This window comes from Anticarsia gemmatalis, chromosome 13 (genome assembly GCF_050436995.1).
Source record: "Anticarsia gemmatalis isolate Benzon Research Colony breed Stoneville strain chromosome 13, ilAntGemm2 primary, whole genome shotgun sequence".
Lineage (NCBI taxonomy): Eukaryota > Metazoa > Arthropoda > Insecta > Lepidoptera > Erebidae > Anticarsia > Anticarsia gemmatalis.
This window is the reverse complement of record NC_134757.1, coordinates 637,290-657,134: the sequence shown is the minus strand read 5'-3', so window position 1 is coordinate 657,134 and position 19,845 is coordinate 637,290. Positions and strand designations below refer to the sequence as shown.

General features: G+C 36.3%; 1 protein-coding gene across 13 annotated transcripts in view; it reads left to right on the top strand.

Moving 5' to 3' along the window:
* Nucleotides 1–652: 652 nt before the first annotated feature.
* The window catches only part of HDAC4 (histone deacetylase 4), a 104,575-nt gene continuing 85,382 nt past the window's right edge, over nt 653–19,845 (top strand). For 6 of the 13 annotated variants that reach the window (XM_076122313.1, XM_076122310.1, XM_076122309.1 and 3 more), the window contains exons 1-2: nt 653–870; nt 1,797–1,844. In XM_076122313.1, coding sequence (XP_075978428.1) covers nt 1,808–1,844 — 37 coding nt within the window. In that variant the 5' untranslated portion in view covers nt 653–870; nt 1,797–1,807. Of the gene's footprint in view, nt 871–1,796; nt 1,845–13,667; nt 14,057–19,845 lie in introns of those variants that run through there. The other 7 variants (XM_076122315.1, XM_076122300.1, XM_076122305.1 and 4 more) reach the window with 3 other exon arrangements.

Sequence of the window (19,845 nt, the reverse complement as noted above, 5' to 3'; positions counted from 1 at the left end):
TACAGTTCCACTTCCAACACTTATTTCTCTTCTGTTTTTATACGTGTGATTAAGCTTTTACTAAAAATACCAATCATTCAGAAGTTGGTCATGGCATCTTATTCTTAAGATATAGGTACCTACCTTATGCTTATGCTTCCTCTACATATTCGTCTGACTCCTTACTAGCCCTAACTTGTGATCGATCAAAACATGGCACGCAAATCTATCCAACTATGAACTGCCTCCAAACGACAAATGCGTTAAAAAAGCATTTCATGGACCCAATCGGTTATTTTAGCCTATGTAGGTATTTAGATTTACCGATCAGCTTAATACAGGCGTAGTTAAGCTAATTAATCATGCATTTGTCTGTACGAAGTACGAACCATAGTCCAATTATCTAATAAATTCATCGTCAGTAACTTGATGAATCTGTCTACATTAGATTCATAGAATTATAATCGATCGATTAAATAAATCGCACTTGAATAAGTACCGGTTTTACTAAAAGGGTTCATTCACTCCGTTCTCGTTTACGTGATTGTAGATATTTTTTTTTGATTGGTGAAAAAAGGACACGTTTTCCAATCAGATTCCAATTGGCCAATAACACGACGCAGAATTTGCTTATTTGTGACTTATGTGGTAAATGCGAACGAATACATTTTCGTCGTGAGTATTACGTCAAAATCTGGTCAAAACATAAATTTTTGGCTTGTTTTGAAGCGATATTATGTGAACTTTGAGATGAAATCGTAGCTAAAATGTTGTTACTCGTGTTAACTGTGATGTATAAAACTACACAAACTATTATGTAAAACTTTAAAGACAGTGTTTTATGAACATTAATAAAATCAAGTGTTTGGAACCCCAGCTGGTGTAAGCAAGGTACAAATTGGTTGATATGTGTGCTTGTTTTACGTGTATATGAGCCGTATTATTGTTCATTATAGGCTTGGAGGTCATTTTTTATAAATAAATGATTGTTTTTGTTGTTGAAAGTATCAACATGTTTTCGAATACGTATTCCACCTCTAATAAACTATGTTAAAGTATCGTGTAATTATACTATAAATCAAATAAAATATTTATCGTGTTTCGTATGTTGTTGACATCGTTTTGTTTTCGATTTGCCATAATGCAGTATTTATACTGTGTGCTATGTTTATATACACTTCTATAACTATATAAACGTAAGTTTTATTAATTTCTGTGTGAATTAATAAAGTGATAAATGAAATAACCATTTTTGTTATGGGTAAATTGTCATGCATGTAAATAAGTGGTTTTTATTACTTTGTGTACTTTTGTTTATGCTTTTGCATGATTTTTACCAATTATTAGATGTATTCTGAATAATTAAAACAAATATTCACATTTTATTTAATCTTTACTACTCTAACCATAGAATCATAGATAATTGTTAGTTATTTAGTTCTACTCATTGAATTTTACATTTACATGAGATGCTAAGGTCCTAGATTTAAAGCAGCAAAATTTATTAGGACTGGAAGCTTTATAACAAGGGCTAACCACTCTTTGTCACAGTAAAGTAACTTATCTATGTTCAATACAATAATATAAAGCCCATATTATTAAAGTCCATACATAAATACAAGCTTCAATTTTATTTAAAATAAACCTTTTTCATATGCAATGTAAAGTCATCATCAGTAATAAGTTTTAATTTATTTGGACAACTACGTTCATAATATTGTCCAAGTTTCTACTCGTCACTTAGTTAAATCTTTATTTCTATATGAGTGTGACCCATGTTGCAATATTCATATATATTTAAAGAAGTACGCTTTCAGGTGTTGGAGAAATGGCTGATGATCCGGGCCGGTCCTCCTCTGGGTCAGGTATGTACTTTATGTTAGGCTGTGATCGGTGTGGGATTGTGATGTTCAAATTACTTATTACGAATTCGTTTTGGGCTAGCCTTTACCCAATAAGGCCTGTACGTTAAGAGGATAGGTAAAGATAGATGTTTATGCGGTATTATTTTATCAACAGTTTGTTATAAATAAGATAAAAGAAGTATATTTCCAACCAAAGATCTAGTTACCTATGTGTATGAAGATAGGTATTCAATTACCTTTTTTAACTATGAGGAAAAGATAGACTTTGATGAGATGATGAAATGTAATAATCATACTGATTTGTTCTTATTTCTTTTCCTTAATACAAACTCAATTTCCTTAAAAGTTCACCTCTCCATTTTATATTTTCCAGTTTCCATACATTCACCATAATGTATGAAAATTTGAAAATGGTCTTTACTTTATTATATCCAGGTATGTCTCTCTAGAAGGAGCCAAAATATTACTTATATAAACTAGTTATAGTAAATAGTCTAGTACCAACTTAGGTATATGGTTAATATTTGCATGTAGCCTACCTATGGAGCTTTAAAACAAATTTAATGTTCATTAAACAACACCTATGAAGGAAAAACATAACATTACTCTTCATTAAGTATGATAATGAGTTGTAATGAGCGTAATAAGTAATAACGGCAACACATTGCGTGTTAATGTAGCATCCTGTATAATGTGCAGGCAAAAGTTCAACTCTGCTGACCTAGTTTACAGTACGAAAATTTCAATCAATGGATGCAAGTCTAGCCCAGGAAGGACTGTCATGTGCGCCGCATTCGAACCCAGTTCGTGCCCTTTTTTTCCTGTGACCTATTTTTCAAATAGCTTGTAATTTGTTACCGCCATTTAATTGTTAAGTTTTCCGTGTCAGAGGAATTATTTTTTTAATCTCTTATCTTTAAAAAATGAAAAGGGAAAAACGTCTCTATTTATTTAATTTTGAAAATTGAGGAACTCAAAATTATTTAAGATAATCGAGATGTTTGTGTTATTGCTCTCGTTTCCTTTATTGCTTTTTTGTCTTAAAGCTACTAAATGGCATGCCGCTCCATCGCCTTTTAACATAAATAATACATGGAGTCTTCTCGACAATGTACGGCGCTGCCTCTCCCCGGCAAACCCAATAAAAAAGCCCGAATAAACAGCTTAAAATATAAATCAGTTTGTTCCCTACTTAATTATTCACGTTATCACACATTAATGTCAAATCTGAGAGCAATATAATGTAATAAACAGTGCAATCTTCCGTTGGGAAATTTCCACGCGTCGTAGTACAAACGGGGGCTCGGCTTCCACACCCCTCCATGTGCGAAGCGATCGATGGCGCCAAGGCCACGGGCGTCCTATCGATTTTATATAAATAGCACCAGCTCGCCCTCTCACCACCCCCTGCCACCTGCCGCCTCCCGCCATCCCGGTTTTCCCTCCCCTAGTAGGTATGCGCTGTGTCGCTGGAGCCAGGAGCACAGGTTCGACGCCCGACCTTGCTTGGTGTCCACGTGTATGTCTTGCTGGGTTGGGGGTTGGTACTGTGGTTGAGCGCTCCTCGGGTGCGGTATAATGTCGCTTGTTATGTTCCTCGGTGTGATTGTTTTGTAATTATCGGGTTTTGAACGTTTGTTTAGACGACATTTTATACGATAAAATTGCGATCCGGACGCTATCCTTAATCTATAGAATGATAGCGCTTTATAAAGCTTTTTAATGGCTCCGAAAAACGCTTTTCTTGTGGGTTTATCGACTTACGATCTACTTGTCCTTTCCTCGCTAGTATATTTTATATTATTGTGTCACAAATATCTACATCGTTGGCTTTAACAAAAGTATGCTAAATCTTTCCTCGGAACAAAAATGTTTGGAACCACTGAAGTCGCGGGTACCTACTTGATTTATTTTCCAACGTGCGGTAATAACGTTGCTAGCTGCAGTAACACTATCGTATATTGATTTCGTACAATTTAGTACGTGAAAACTGAAAATTATGCCCAATTTTACTAACACAGTCAGATTGACCACAGATTGTCCAACTAGCAATTACACTTTTGAGTGTGGTGGGAGAGAAACCAGCTTCTGGTTGGAACTGGTCACCAATCACTATAGGCTTTCTTTAAACCCACAAAACACGGCGGGGGTGAAATTGAACTCTAACCCCGTGATTTATGAAGATTGAACGCGCCACAGTAACGCATGGTAACGGGTTAGCAATTTGTTCTACAGACATAAACTACTCGACCTGAGCCCTTCAAGGTCGAGATAGGAATCTTTCATCGACTTACACCTTACGACTTACTTCTTGCAGACATTTCCGGATACTAATATATTATGTACAACCATTATTTATATTATTATGTGTAAAAATAGCTAATCTAGATTAAGGTGCTTGCACGTGGCACGTTAAAGTGAGCCTTTATTTTGTTTCCGTCTTCTTTTCCCTCGAATAAATTGTATTCGGTGTCTCTTTTCCGCTTGGCATCTTGGTCAGTGTTTCTAAACATCGTGTTCCTGCTTCTAAGTAAAGCAATATAATTATAATTTTATCAGAGATATATTATGTGACGGAAATATAATTTTGGCTGATAAATTACTAATGGATAGCGGAGACATTGTTTTGTTTACGTCGTACTTGGTGGCAGCAATATAATTTTTTTCTCCTATATTTTCTTGCAACAAAACTCTTACCCCCAGTTTCCGGGGTACATTTAGCGGCAGTTTATCTATTCAATACCGTTAAAACTCATACAAAAAAAACGCTATTGAATAGATAAACTACTGCTAAATGTACTCAGAAACCGGAAATCAGTTATATGGTTTTTGAGTAAGTATAACGGAGAAGGGCGTTGTCTGGCCTTGAAACAGCTCACATAAGAAATATAAAGAGTGATATACCGGCCTGCCTCAATAACCCTGAAAGTTTAATCCCGCGGAAGGGAGAAAAACACGCCCTTTATACGAAGATGTTCCCGTTTTTTGTAAAAACCATCGCGCTTCTGACAACAGGTATAAATTATAATTGACTGTTACAAGGGCTTCCATTCGCACCATTAAACATGAATAAGTAAACATAGGTGCTTTGTTGCTATGCGAAAAATATATTTAAAATGTATCTACCGCGCCTATCCTCTGAGAGAGATTAATGTTTCTGTGGCTTATTCCTTTGCCTCCTCGATTTACGGCAAATAAACTTGTTTATCCATAGATAGAGTAGTAAATTGTAAGTTTGTTTGTAGCGTTATTTACGAAATTACTGATACGAATTAAAAAATAATGATATAATTATCTGGATTATTGAAATCTACTTAAATCAAGCTTAATGTTAGACTGTTTTTAAAGTACTCTGAAGATTAAATTTCACGGCTAGCGTAGTTACTATGTAGCTGTAATTAGTACAATATACTCTTTAATTAAATGTCGTACTCCTCAATTTTATCATTGTTTTTGCAAAAGTCGTCTCAACACGATTTAATCCGGGACAATTTCTTAGAATTCCGTGGGTGGACACTTGGTAAAAGATTACAGCCCAGTCCCGGGGTGAAGGCTTGTTTCGTCAGAAGCGAAGTGGGATTTGTTGCCAGGCGACGTCGCCGCGTCGCGCCCTCACAGTCGACTGAGCCCGTCCAGATAATATCTATATTGTTGCATCTCACTACCGATTTATTGGAAAACTTTATTGGAAATGTCTTTACATTGTGCTTTCAATATTTTATTTCGAGAAAGTTCCACGTCAAAATGAGTTTTTTTTCTTTAGGTGTGATTAAAAGATATTTCGGTTAGCAACAATAATTATCTGGTTAGGTATTTGTGTAATCTATGGCGTCACATTGATACTGCTCATCGATAACTTATTATACCTACATACTGACTTTGCTAGAGGTCTACATTTTTTGTGTGAATTGCCTCAAAAATGTAGTCAATTTTTTTTATAATGCGCTTATAATCTAATCATATGTAAGGTTTACAAAATAATAATAAAAATTATCTGAAAAATAAAACATGAATGATACCGTCAGCAAAAAATGGGTCATACTTTGGCCAAATGTAGTAAAATATTTTATTTGATTAAAACCTTGAGTCATATAAATTCTGCAATCTTCGTCCACGTTTCAGATAACATAGTTGTTATCTCTGCGCGTACGCATAGATTACGTATCAATTAGATTTAAAGATATAGAGTTAAACTGTTTTAATCGTTTAATCAATCAAATTATTATTTAATGTGTGAAATAATTGGTTTGTCCGATTATGACGTACTTCTTATTTTTGTTTTTGTCAGTACATAATGACCAGTGGCGTAACTATACCGTTCAAGGCCCGTGGCAAATTCATCAGATGGCCCCCCTCTCCCAATATAGAATGCTGAAATGTACGATAAATAAAAAAAATGAGTTGGGATTTTCCTCTGATCGGGGGCCCTTTCCGGCTGGGGGCCCGTGGCATTTTGCCGACTTGCCACCATATAGTTACGCCACTAATAATGACTACATAGTAAAGTGCATAATCGTGTTTTAGCAAAAACTCGAAAGCTACTGAACGGATTTTCATGTGGTTTTTACCATTCAACAGAGTAATTAATGGGAAAGTTTATATTTCATACATACATACATCCTACTAATATTATAAATGCGAAATTTTGACAGTATGTATGGATGTTTGTTACTCTTTCACGCAAATACTACTGAATCGATTACGATGAAATTTGTTATGTAGGTAGCTGAAGCCTCAGAATAGGACATAGGCTACTTTTTCGGAGTTCCCGAGGGATCGGGATTTACACGGGAAGGGTTTACACGCGGACGGCCTCTAATTCATACTTAAATTACGCATTTTTCCCATAGGAGGTAGGTAGGTAGGCAGAGAGCAAAAAAAGCCACTTGGTTAGATCCTTACAAGCTTCCCTTGCCTCATTCATTTCCGTACATCTTGTCATACAGGACCACCGGTCACGAGTACTACGCATCTGACCTTTTTCCAAAACATTGCCGATATGATTTTACATTTCAATGAAGCTTTTAATATGACCTTTTGTATATATTGGCTAGAATATGATAGCTTTGATGAAGGAAAACAAAAAGTATAGTGTTTCAACCGGGTGCAGAGTTAGGCAAATACCTGCCAATTGCACTAGTTTGAGCAATGCAAGTGAATAATGACTCGACATGAATAAACGCTTATGACGAAAGTTCACACCTTTCTTTACAATCTAGAATATCAGCGCGATTATATCGTGTTATTGTTTTTAAAAGATGCCCGTATCTTTGGACTTTGAAACTGTTTTGAATACCTAGTTGCATCACTTAATTGGTAGTAGGAAGGCGAGCTGACGTGGTCGAAATAACGAGGTAAAGATTGATGACTGTATCAAAGATAAGTGTTAGTCTCTGTGCTTTATAGTACTAGCTTTTGCCAGCGACTTCATCTGCGTGGTCTGTGACTTAGGATAGAATTTTCATACAAACTTTCATCTCCTATTTTATACCCGTTGGGGGTAGAATTGATCACAATCGTTTCTTAGCGGATGCCTACGTCATTACATCTACCTGCATGCCAAACCTTTGAGTTATATATATTCAGATAGACTAACAGATACGTACGACTCCGCTCGCATACAATTTTGGACAATAAAGTAACAAAGCCTAGAAGTTTTTCACTTAATTCTGGCTGAATTTAGCAAAAATTTGGTTCAGTGGTGTAAAATCTGAGAAACAGACAGATAACTGTTTATATACACACATACATACTGACATACATACATACATGATATGACATATTTTTCCAATAGAGGTAGGCAGAGAACAAAGAACGCCACTTGGTACGATCCTTACAAACACTATTATTTAGACTTCAAAAGCATTTATTGTAATTTAATTAGATATATTAGTAATAATCATTGTTACTTACTTATTCATTGTGATATCATAGCCATATACTTTCAGTGACGTTGTAATTGAATACAATAGGTGATTGTCATGTTATTGCGTGTGTATAAGTTTATGTAGTCTGTCGTCATGGGTTTATCTATGGTGTTTCACTTAAAATTTACCGATTGCGGTTAACTAGTTTGAATTTTCGTCATTTAGTTTCGTTATTTACGTCTAATAAATGTATTGTTGGAGTAAAAAAAAAGCGTCCAAGTGCGAGTCGGACTTGCGCACGGTTCCATACCAAAAAAGAACAAAAAAACACGTTTTTTGTATACCTAATTTTCAGCTTTCTAGCTATCCTGATTTATGACATACAGCCTGGAGACAGACAGACAGATAACAGAGGCTTAGTTATAGGGTCCCGTTTAACCTTTGGGTTAAAAATCCGCCATTCTTATTGAAAACGCCCATTACGCGATTATCACAATTGTGGTAGTTTTAATTCGGTGGATTTTTTGATGATACTAAACTACTACGTTAGTCAGTCCCCTGACGCTCATATTTTATAATTAGTCATATTTATCATGAACTATCAATTTTATTTAATAAAGTTTTATGAAGTTCTATAAAAGAGATACCAAGAAGTAACTCGTAAAAAAACGATTTTCTTCAATCTACCGAATTAAGTAAAATTACTTACGTATGATTCATTTCTAGAATAACTTAGTAATAATACCTATCTATTTATCACAGAATATAATCTTCTTCTCCGGTGACAACGCGTTCTATACACAACGATATAATATTTGTATGGGCTAAGGGTTTTTGTCTCCAGTTTCGATGTTTGTGTGTCGTCACCCTACAGCGAAGTAAAGTAGATTTAGTTTTGGTAGATGGTAGTAATAAACTGACAACAATATTTTTCTTTTTCTACAAAATATTTCTCTCAACTACTTAAGTCCTAATCCCTCCCTCATTACGGAAGGAGGCCCTTGCCCAGCAGTGGGACATTAATGGGTTAAATTTATTATATTATTATTTACAAAATATTTAACTTGGTTTATAAGAAATTCAAATTACATTATTTATTTATTTAACATTAACGTTTACGATAGTTGCTACAAATATTGAATGTATCACTAGCTCGGAAAGGGGGTAGAGCCCTATGAGAAGAGCGGGCAAGAAACTCACGGCCACTCTTCAGTGTCTATCATAATATTCTTCAAATAATTGTAACAATGGGAATAGAAAGCTCATTACTTTTTCTCTCCTAATTGAGATATATAACTTATTCTGGAGAAACAAAATGTCGGTGCACGTTGCCCCAGTTTTTGACATCCGTCAGCCTGATCCTGTTTGATTTTGGGTCAAGTATTTTTATAATAACTGTCCTGCGCCGTGCAGGGTTTGATATCCGCCCTTCTTTCGTAGGACTGATTTCTACCATCTTATTTAAAAGCATCCTTTGGATCAGATTAATTTAGTTTGATTATCCAGGTATTGCACAAGAATGGAACATTTGATATTTAGATATGTTTATCTTGTAAAAATAGGGCTAAGACAAAGTAAGTCGGATATAACTCGAACAGATTCCAAACAATCTTTAAAAATGTGTATAGGTTACCTACCTATTTTCTATTCGTAATGCAATGTAAAGGGAAAAAGCAGTTGTGTAGAATCGGGAATATCGATATGGATTTAACTCGGGTGGAAGCTACGGTCGGGCGTAGGCTTAGCGTTGCCATAAAAATATAAAATGGATATAGCAATACTATATAGCAGGAACATCAACCTGACTTGACTGACAGTGAAAATTATGGCATACCCTCATTTATAAATTCTGCTGACTCATGACTTAATGTCATCAATATTACAAGTTTGTGAGTTATGACTCATCCCTTTACTATTTAATATCATAAACGATTGAATATAATAGATAGAGATAACCAATTCAATAAATCGAGCCCTCACGCCACACTAGCGCCATCTGTTACATGGAACCACAAACGTTTTGGCGGAATTAGGGTGTGATACACCGCTGCCAACCCCTTCCGTGATTACAGACATATTTATTTCATAAGTTTAAGATTTTTTTTGTTATATGCTTATTATATATCATCCTACATCCTATTTTGCTAAAATCTGTTATCTTCAAAAGTAAACCCACGTTAAATCAAATTCAATTGACTATCAAGTAGCTCTTAAAACGCTCGCGCTTAACCGTTAGCAAGTTTATAACATGATTTATAACTACTACAATACTTTACTACATCGAAACAAAAACAAATCTCAAAAAACAAATGATGATCCAAGTGTCCCCGCTTGTTGTGACTGCGGTTGTTTGGTTACCGAAGGTCAAGGGCACATTTGGGCAGGGGCTGGGCCCGGGAGGGTGGAGGGCGCGCAGGGGGGGTGATGGGCGTGGCACAGCTTGGGCTAGAAATAGACTCAGCGACATCGTTTGTCAACACACGCCTACGCACCGTGCCGAGGAGTTAGGGGGTGGCCGGTGGAAGCCTTCAGGGGGTGGGTGAGGGCCCGTTTCTCAGAAGAGGGTGAATTTCGCTAATACTCTCCCTGGAAGCCGGTGTTTTAGATGATGGATCGCTCCTATAACGTACGGATATTATTTAAATGTGAAATGTTTGATGTAATGGACTTGTTTTGGTTATCATTTGGTAGATTTATCTACTTGATTATACGGAACAATGTAGGTTACTGTTTAGTATTATTATAAATAGGTACTACTGAATAAAACCGACCTTATTTCTTTACTTTTGTAAAGGCACACACGATGCTCTTGACATTGGTGTTTATCGATTTCGTTATATTATACTTGTCGTTGTTTGATGGAACTGTCAACATCTTACGATGTGAATGCATTGTTGTGACTAGAATTTATTCGTGTTGTTGCAGGTTGAATAATTAGGGTGTGGCTATGGTCTTCTGGAAAAAAACCCCATCTATTACTGAGAAAGCTTTTTGCCTTCTATATCAGACAACTATCTTTATTCTTATCGAAACGAAAGAAATAATGTCCAAATAATAGAAAACAAAAAAGGTCTTTTCCAAAGAAAAAAGGGTGCCATATCATGCCTGTTCGTATCAACAATGATTACCGTTCAAGCTATATGCTTGCTCGTATGCTTAACATACATTACTACTATATCTACATTTATATAGTCAAATATCTTAGACTAAATTGCGCAGTGGAATATCAACGAAATCCTACATAGTTATATTTCATACATTATCTGCGTTCAATCTATCGTATAGGAGCCGAGCAGCTCGCACATACGAACACAATTATATATTGAAATACGTAAACAAGTTTGTTATATACCTATCGATCAGTAACTCCATAGTGCATTTGTGTCGAGAGTATTTTCGAAAGCTTTTATTTTGGACTTTGAACAGGTTTTTGATGGACTTTGGACATATTTCTTTATGGTCAAAGGTCTTAGTTAACATGAAATTCGTGACCATGGTCCATTATCGATTTGATCACGTGTTAGCGATGAAAAAAGAATAACGAAACAGTTATACTCTTAGTTAGGTGCCCTTACTTCGGTGAACGATTAGTAAGAAAAACTAATTTTGGGTGAATTCATGGAAAATGCGTAACCATTAAGTGGTTTTTCAGTTAAATCCCTTAGGCCTACGAAAAAGTGGTTCATAGAACGCACTAACGAATTTAGAGGTTCGAGAAAATTTTAGAATAGAGTTTCTGATTAGGTCACAGTGACGTCTCTCCATGTCGACTATTCACTTTCCATTTCAAGCCTATTACCCAAACATCTGATGTAACAATAAACCCTTTTACTTGTGATTTGGAAAACAATACACCTGCGTAGGTATCCAAGTAAAAATAACTCGCAATTTGGAAACTCATTGCCACGAACAAAACAAAGCAATTGTTGTGATTGAAACAGAAATAGAAAGGAGTCAGGATTGCGTGGAGCACGTAACTTGATTGGCATGGCGATTGCGAGGGACCTAAACCCCTTCCTACCTAAAAATATAGCCATTGAATGATTTATTTTTGTTTGTTGAATAGTCCACTCTGGTCTGTCACTGTATAGGCTATATTTAGTTGTTATCTCTGTTAAATAAGTGCGCGTGGGCGCTGACTGGTTTAAGCCTGAAGGTTGATTACGTTTTGCCATTTAAAAATATTACTCAGATTATGTTGGAGCTCTCATCGAATTGTTATTGTATCTAGTTTTAGATAAACCTTTCTCTTTTGTGTACTAATTTGTTGTAGCTTACAATGACGGATCCAGAATTTGATTTTTAGGTAGCTCAAACTTTGCTTCTTGCTTAATCCAAATACTGTGCTTCTTTGCCCCACAGTCCTAGTAAACTATTGCAGCACATTTCCTATGCTGACATCTTGTATTAAATTTTACTCGAAGATTATAGCGATCACGTACTTTTGCCTCAGGGTTTTTTCAACCATTTTGCACGGGCCGTGCTCACTGGATAATGTTCATGCGACACGAACGTTCTGATACTAGTCAGACAGCTGACAAGTTTGCTTTCATCTTGGTATTACTGAGGCGTATGACACCACTTCTGTAAATAGTCAACATGTACCCATGGGACCTGACAGTAAATACTATAGAGGTAACGCCATTTACTCTAATCTTCTTCTTATCGGGCTGTTTCCAAAATGCAGACGGAGACGCATTTCTGCATTTTTTCAACGATACATCATGTTTATCAGTTTATAATAAGATTTTCCTGTTAAATGTGTGTCGTTAGTTCACGTAAGCGTCTTGCTTTCTCTCCTATTAATCATGGATAAGTATTCTTTTATGATAGTTCCGTTTGGCTATTATTGTATTGTCAATGGAATGTGTGGTTTTTGTACCGGTTTAAGAAATTAGGTAGCTTAAGAGTAGCTTCAATCCGACCACATCTCTAACGCTAAATACTGTTTCAAGATAATGTCAGTAGGAAGGTAGAGCCTTTTTTACGACCGACGATTTTTTTGGGGTATCTTTATTCAAATTAATTAACATTTTAAGGAAGTTTTAAGATGAAAAATTGGAATTTTCAATTATCCTCTATTAAATGGTGAAGCGTTGTAAAATATTCATTTTCCGAGTTACGACACATTTGGGTTGAAAACAACATAAATATTATATTGGGCCGGAAGTGTGTCAGCGTTACATAAGAGGAGGGAGTGGCGGTCGATCTATGGCCTTATGATGAGGATGCAGTGGGATGCACGGGAGGCGGGGGTGAATGTCGCTGCTGTTCGACTACTACCTATAGCGCCTACAGCTAGCACGGGGTGGCGCTGCAACCGATGACATTATTATCTGCAGTGGTGGCCGTCGAACGTCCATAATATTATTATCAACTACCCTCCCGAGCTTGTCATAATGTTCGCCATTTTCCACCTCAAGACACTTTAATCAAGTTTAATAGCCTCGCTCAACAACACCGACAGTGTTAGATAACCCACGAAACCGATCTCCATCCATCTTCGTCACAAAAAAACATTATTCAACGTGAAAACAAACACCTTCGCTAAAAGCTTTCCGAAGTTTAATTACTCGGATGGATACAAGAAAACCGCCAAGTGGTCGCACTAAACGGCGATCTAGTTCAAACAAGCTGCCATAACTACGTACAAAACGGGCACATTAAACTTGCCACTTGCGAAACTAGAGAAACAGCATTAAGAGTTCCACAAATAGAAACGTTGCGAACATAACGCCTACTGCATGCACATGTTATTTATACTGAGACGATAGCATAATATACTTTGCGATACAAACTGGTTACGTATGCGCCTTCCAGCTAAAAATAGCAACAACCCTTACTTACATAATTATTATTGGTCGGAGGCTGTGCTTCCTGGCCGAGTCTCCCTCCCCCTCCACGGCGGCCACCCCCGGGAGCGCGTCCCCACCCCAGCGGAGGCGGACCGCGCTAGTCGGTGTCGGCTGCTCGCGGGGCGCGCACGTCCGCACCCCGACGCTCTCGACCTAACACCTGGAATGTACTACGATTATAAACAAATTTAAATATACCGACTCAATTTATGATGTTTTTTCGTGAATATGAAATATTAATCTGAACTATTTGTCGCGACGTAGTCGCTTGATAAACAGATTTCGCGGTGTCGCGCAATAACAGAAACTATTCAATGTATATGATATAGAATAACTATATAACTTATTTGTGCTGCTATTATCTTTGATGTCTATGTAGTAAATATGTAATAGGAGTGAAATTAGCGTGAATAACGATAGTGTAGTTGCTTTTGAGTGTTTTGAACGAGAACTTTGACAATGTCGGCCAATCCCACCACTGTTGCTAAAGGTAAATTAATACTAAGTAATAGATAACTGTACCACAAGAATCAGACACGAACACGAGAAATGTTAAGTGAATCATCTCACACCCATCTCACCTTTGAGCAGCATGTTGATGTGTATTATACAGTAAAACATTTTCGGCAATCGCTATTCAACGTGTACTATAATGGCGGGACATCGATGGTGACTAATTCTTGTGGTTAAGATATTAATGCCAGTTTCTCAACAAAGAGTATTCAAGAAATAATGTGACCAGTAAATCAAAGAATAAGTCAAATTTCCACTTGTTATTGTATCTGATACACATCCAATGAAACCGGCATTCAATTTTGTTGTTTATGAGTGTGCTCTTTTTTCATAGCAATGTTTTTTGATACTTCAACTGTTTTGTTCGTCAGGCGCTTCTCACCGAGGGATCTTTTTCCGACTGGAAATTGGGAAAGATTTTTTTTTCTGTATTTGTATGTATGTTTGTTTGTGTTACTCTAGCGACTAAACACGTGAGCCGATTCTGAAAATTCTAACTTTAATCGATGTTTTTTGTAGTTTTCTTGAAATTAACTTTTTTTAATAGTTATTTAGAAGAAAAAGTAAGAAGAAGAAGAATAGTTGAAAGCACATTAAGTACCATAACAAAACGTAAATCCTACTATAAGTCTAAGGACCCGTTATTCTAGGAAAAACTAACCTTCGGATTTTCTCGGAAAGGCTGATCCCCTCTTATAATGTGTTTGCTAAACAATACTGGCTTCAAGCCTCTGTTATGGCAACATTTGGATAAATCATTTACGACCTTCGTTTATCAGAATTATCGGGTCCCGTCAGGAAATTGTTATCATTGAGTTATTACTCTAATGTGCTTGTAATGCCTAATTATGGATAACAATCTCATCTCTGTTTCTACGGTGTCGTGAGGCCAATTTGTTTTGGGTCTGACATACCTACCCGTATCCGGAAAAGTCTATAATGTTTTCGGCACGGAAGACTTGAGACCTAGCCCCTCATTCATTCCGGGAGAATACTCTTGCCCAACAATAAGTCAGAAATGTGGTAGATTATTATTTGTATTTATTTCGTTTGCCGTTGCGACACGAGATGATTTTTTATTTATTGTCGCGGATAAAATTCTCGGAATAAAGATAAAATATGGAACATGATGTCGTCAATTTCGTAATCGATCCACGTAACAACGGATAAGGCGGCGTGATCCCATGTTATGGGAAATACAGTGTCGCTTCGATAACGACTATCAGTCGATATTGTCGATAATGCACCTTAATCTTGTCCACCTAGGATTTATTCTATGATAAATAAATCTTTGGAAACGCCGGGAGGTGGCGCCCTGGAAAGTCATAAAAAGAGATGTCTTGAAAAAAGTTCAAGTCAGGTCGTGTATGACAACATGTATGGATGTGAATGAGGCAAGGGAAGTTTGTAAGGATTGTACTTCTATGGGAAAAGGACGTGATGTATGTATGTAAATAAAACATTGGGTAAACAGACATACTACTTTCATCCATAAAAGAGAACCACACATGAGTCTGTTACATCAAGTATTTTCGTGTTTTCCAGATAGTACGTAATTTGACGCTCTTATGATTGGAACATAAATATAAGTATGTCTCATAGACTGGCGTATACAGTAAGCTCTAGACTGTGTCAAATAATAAAAGGCGATAAGTGCGGAGATAGCGCTCTTTTGATATGAACTGACCAGCTCAGCTAGGTAACTAACTACACTTATAGATGCTAAACTTATTGATCTGTAAATAAAATAAATGTGTAAAGACTTAAATCCTGTTTATCCTTCTATCTGCAAAATTTTAAAGCGCACTTTGTACGTCTTCTCCTTAATTTCTGCTTTTATATCTTACGATTTTCAATGCTCTCGTATAGCCACGTAAATCAAACTGTAAGGATTGAAAGAAGCCTGAATCAAAAATAAATGACCTATATCTGCTGAAATGTATAGAAATATCATACCATTTAAAAAGAGGGCCTAATCGTGATGTTATCTGATGATTAAATCACGAACTCCACGATGTTTGTCCGTGCGGAATGCACGTAATCCACGAAATATTTGTCTCTATATGTACCATAGTTTTGCTAATTCGTCATATTGGTTAAACTACACGTCTGCTAATATTGAGGTGATAATTATTCTCGTGTTTGTGTTGTATTGTCGTTACTCGTGGTGGGTGTTGCTTGTGGTTGAATTGGTAAATAGGAGTCAGAGGAAAATTGTGTGGTTTAATCTGGGGGCACGGCAGTGCCCCCGCAAGTCGAGCAAAAAAAAGCGGCACGGCCGAACTATCTTTTCTCGAAGCAATTCAGGCCATTTTCGACCCCCTATAATTTCGTTGTGGATAAAACAAGAAGCCTGAATTTTTAGCGACTTATCAGTCATTGTATGAACACGGTATATTGAAAATTTCAGTCAATTTGAACCAGTACTTTAAGAATGACAACTTGTTAAAGTTTTGAATTTTGTCACTCACTGATTCACTGACTCACTGACTCACCGATCATCAAAAGTCTAAGGCATTTCTAGCAGACTTAGAAGCTTCAAATTTAGAATACAAATAGAATTTAGTATCTTAATCATGGGAAAATTTCAATATTTTCTAATTTCAGTCCAGTTTTCTAAATACATTAACTGCAAGAATAACTTTGTAATCTTATACATTTATATAGGATTACAAGGTTACATTTGCAGTTAATGAATTAATTATTACTGTAGTATAATAGAAAATAATAGGTGTACATAGGTACCTACTGTATGAGGCATAACTTAAGGGTGTTTAGCCCATGAAACTGAACAACATTTCAATAGGAAAATATGTTGAATTATGAAAAAAATAACCGTCTTTCCATACAAATTGGACTTACAAAAAGAAGTGAGATGCCATCAAAAACATCCTGTAAAAAACCTCAAGTCTCGCAGCGTAAAAAGTGGTGAGATCTATGTAATACCAAGTCGATTAATCTGTTTAGTCTATACTGAAAGGACCTTCTGTCTTAAGTTATTACATAAGTTATTATCATGCCAATATTAAAAATATTTCACATTTAAAACAAATAAATCGACTTGGTCATCGCATGAAAACACAAATTCGCCATTAAAATTTCAGGAGCATTAATTTCTTTAAGATACTCATCTCAATCATTATATTCGGAAGGACCCTAGTGAGGAATTCGGTTGCCGGCCCGTCGTGCTGTGCAGTGTGGTACATACTAATAATCAAATCATGCGATGGCCAGGTCGATTTATTTGTTTTAAACGTGAAATATTTTTAATATTGGCATGATAATAACTTATGTAATAACTTAAGACAGAAGGTCCTTTCAGTATAGACTAAACAGATTAATCGACTTGGTATTACATAGATCTCACCACTTTTTACGCTGCGAGACTTGAGGTTTTTTACAGGATGTTTTTGATGGCATGTTTTTTTCTCGAGATCATGAGATTCTTACAAGAAAGTTGATTGAGAATTTCATAAAAGTACAAATATACAAGTGACTGTATTTTCAATAAGGGAACCTATATTACTGTCTTTCTGCCGCTGAAGGGCGTTCTCCTTGAATGAGGGAGGAATTGAGTCCACCAAATTGGCCAAGTGCGGGCTGTAGACTTTTCATCTTTTCAAAAACGAGTCTAGGGAGCTCTCTGGCATGCAAGTGATATTTATGAAAAGCCACTGCAGGGAGTGAAATAAATATATCAAACATAAATACATTAATAACCGTGGCTTGTGATAATGAGATAGTACAAGTAGTAATGTTCTAATTATAATTTTTATGTTAGTTTATCTGATCAGCTTTACACTAACCATGCACTCGGCGAAAATTATATAGATAATGGCAATTGAATTATCCGATCGTACTAAAATAAATAGATAATGCACTTAAACCAAATCACGCGCTTATGAGGAAACCGCGGTATCGGAGGTTATATCGCAATGACTTAATTGATAATACTATCTATACTTGATGTGAGCTAAAATGAAAAGGATTCCGCATATTTATTGTTGTCAAGGGACGGAACTTATCAGCATTTTCTAATCGACCGTTGTAACTATATCAATGTATTTCTGGTAAACTTAAGAAACCTTTGAATGTCAAAGATATCTCTTATTTACTTGTTAGGGCTTAGTTAACAACAGCCGCGCAGATCCATCTCTGAGGTTAAGCTACGCTTGCTGAGGTTTTTCTGTGGATGGGTGACCCTCTTATACATATCGAGTTTCTCCGTGTTTCGAAAGGCACGATAGTCGTTAACAGTAGTCAGAAGCTTGAAAGTCTGACATCCAGTCTTACCGAGGGGTATCGTGTTATAACCTAGGTAACTAGGTTGTGGAGGTCCGATAGGCAGTCGCTCCTTGTAAAATATGTATACATTATTCAGCTGCATCCGGTGAGACTGGAAGCCTCTTCCAACATAGTTGGAAGAAAGACTAGGCTGATTGGTCTAGAATCTAGAAAATTCCTAAGTTACCTTCCAAATTATCTTGATGACGTTCAGTTGCAGAAGTGACTTGGCTCTTTTCCTCTAGAGGCTCCCTAACGTGACTTTTCCTGTTGCTGAAACAATTTCTCATACCATCACCATTTTAAACATAAAACGGAATTTCACTCTGCTGTCACCATGTGTCATTTATTCGATAGAGACCCTATTAAATTATCAGTCTCTTCGTAAAAGTAAAATATACGGAAAATGATTGTTTTATAACTCATCGCACTGTTTAGTCATCATCAAATTTCTCCTTATTACCAGATAGAGGTCATTTCAATGTTGTAAAATTTCAGTTAACAGTCGAACATGAATAAGTTATGGCTGTTTTACGCAGTACTATGTCGTGACGTCATCGATGACGTAGTCCTATGCCGTTTTAATTGATACGATTGTGGTTTGTTGACCTATATACTTAATGAATGATTGTAGTAGAATAGTTATTAAATATGGATTCTAAATTGCTAGCCGCTTACGTTATACGGCTTTGGTTTTCTGTTTTTAGTCTGAAGTTCAAGGGAATATTTCTTAAACTGATGAAATCTAGACTTAAAGTTGATGAAATTGTTCGATTGTTAATGAAATGAAGAACAAGGTTAATAACTCAATTGTCATAGTGTTCATGTGTCTTTAAAAAAGACTTCAATAAACAAACAAAAGATTTTGTAGACCACATTTGCACAACAAACATTGCAGTAACTTTTATGATTGTCTATTTTATTGTGGGCTAACCATAAAATAAAAAAGACCTCAAGCTAGCCTCAAGTTATTCAAGCAGCCTGAATACCTTTTACATGACTACTATGCCAATCCAGAAAAGCAATACGTGATAACACAAACCCTGGCATGATTAACTCATACTTATTTTAATGGCTTACAATTACCTGATACAATGCCTAAATATAAACCTGAAGTAACCATTTAGTTGAGATAGGGCATCGGTGACGTCACTGCTGATGTGACGTCACTGCAGGTTTGACGTGTCGGCGACCGTGATGCCGTGACGTGACTCGCGTGAGAAAAACTAATTGGTGGCTACACTGGCTACTTACTTCATTACGTCATAGGTTAAAGGGATGCGTGGGAGTTTACCTGAAGGTATTTGAATATGAATAGTTAATTTTGTGGAGAAATTTCTTATTATAGTTTAGGTAGAAGGTAACCTTTGATCTTATAAAACTTATAATTCATATAGTTAGTCACGTATTCAAAAATACTGAGCATCTACTAGCTAGCGATTTCGTCCTCCTGGAAAAGCTTTCCGTGATATAAATGCAGCA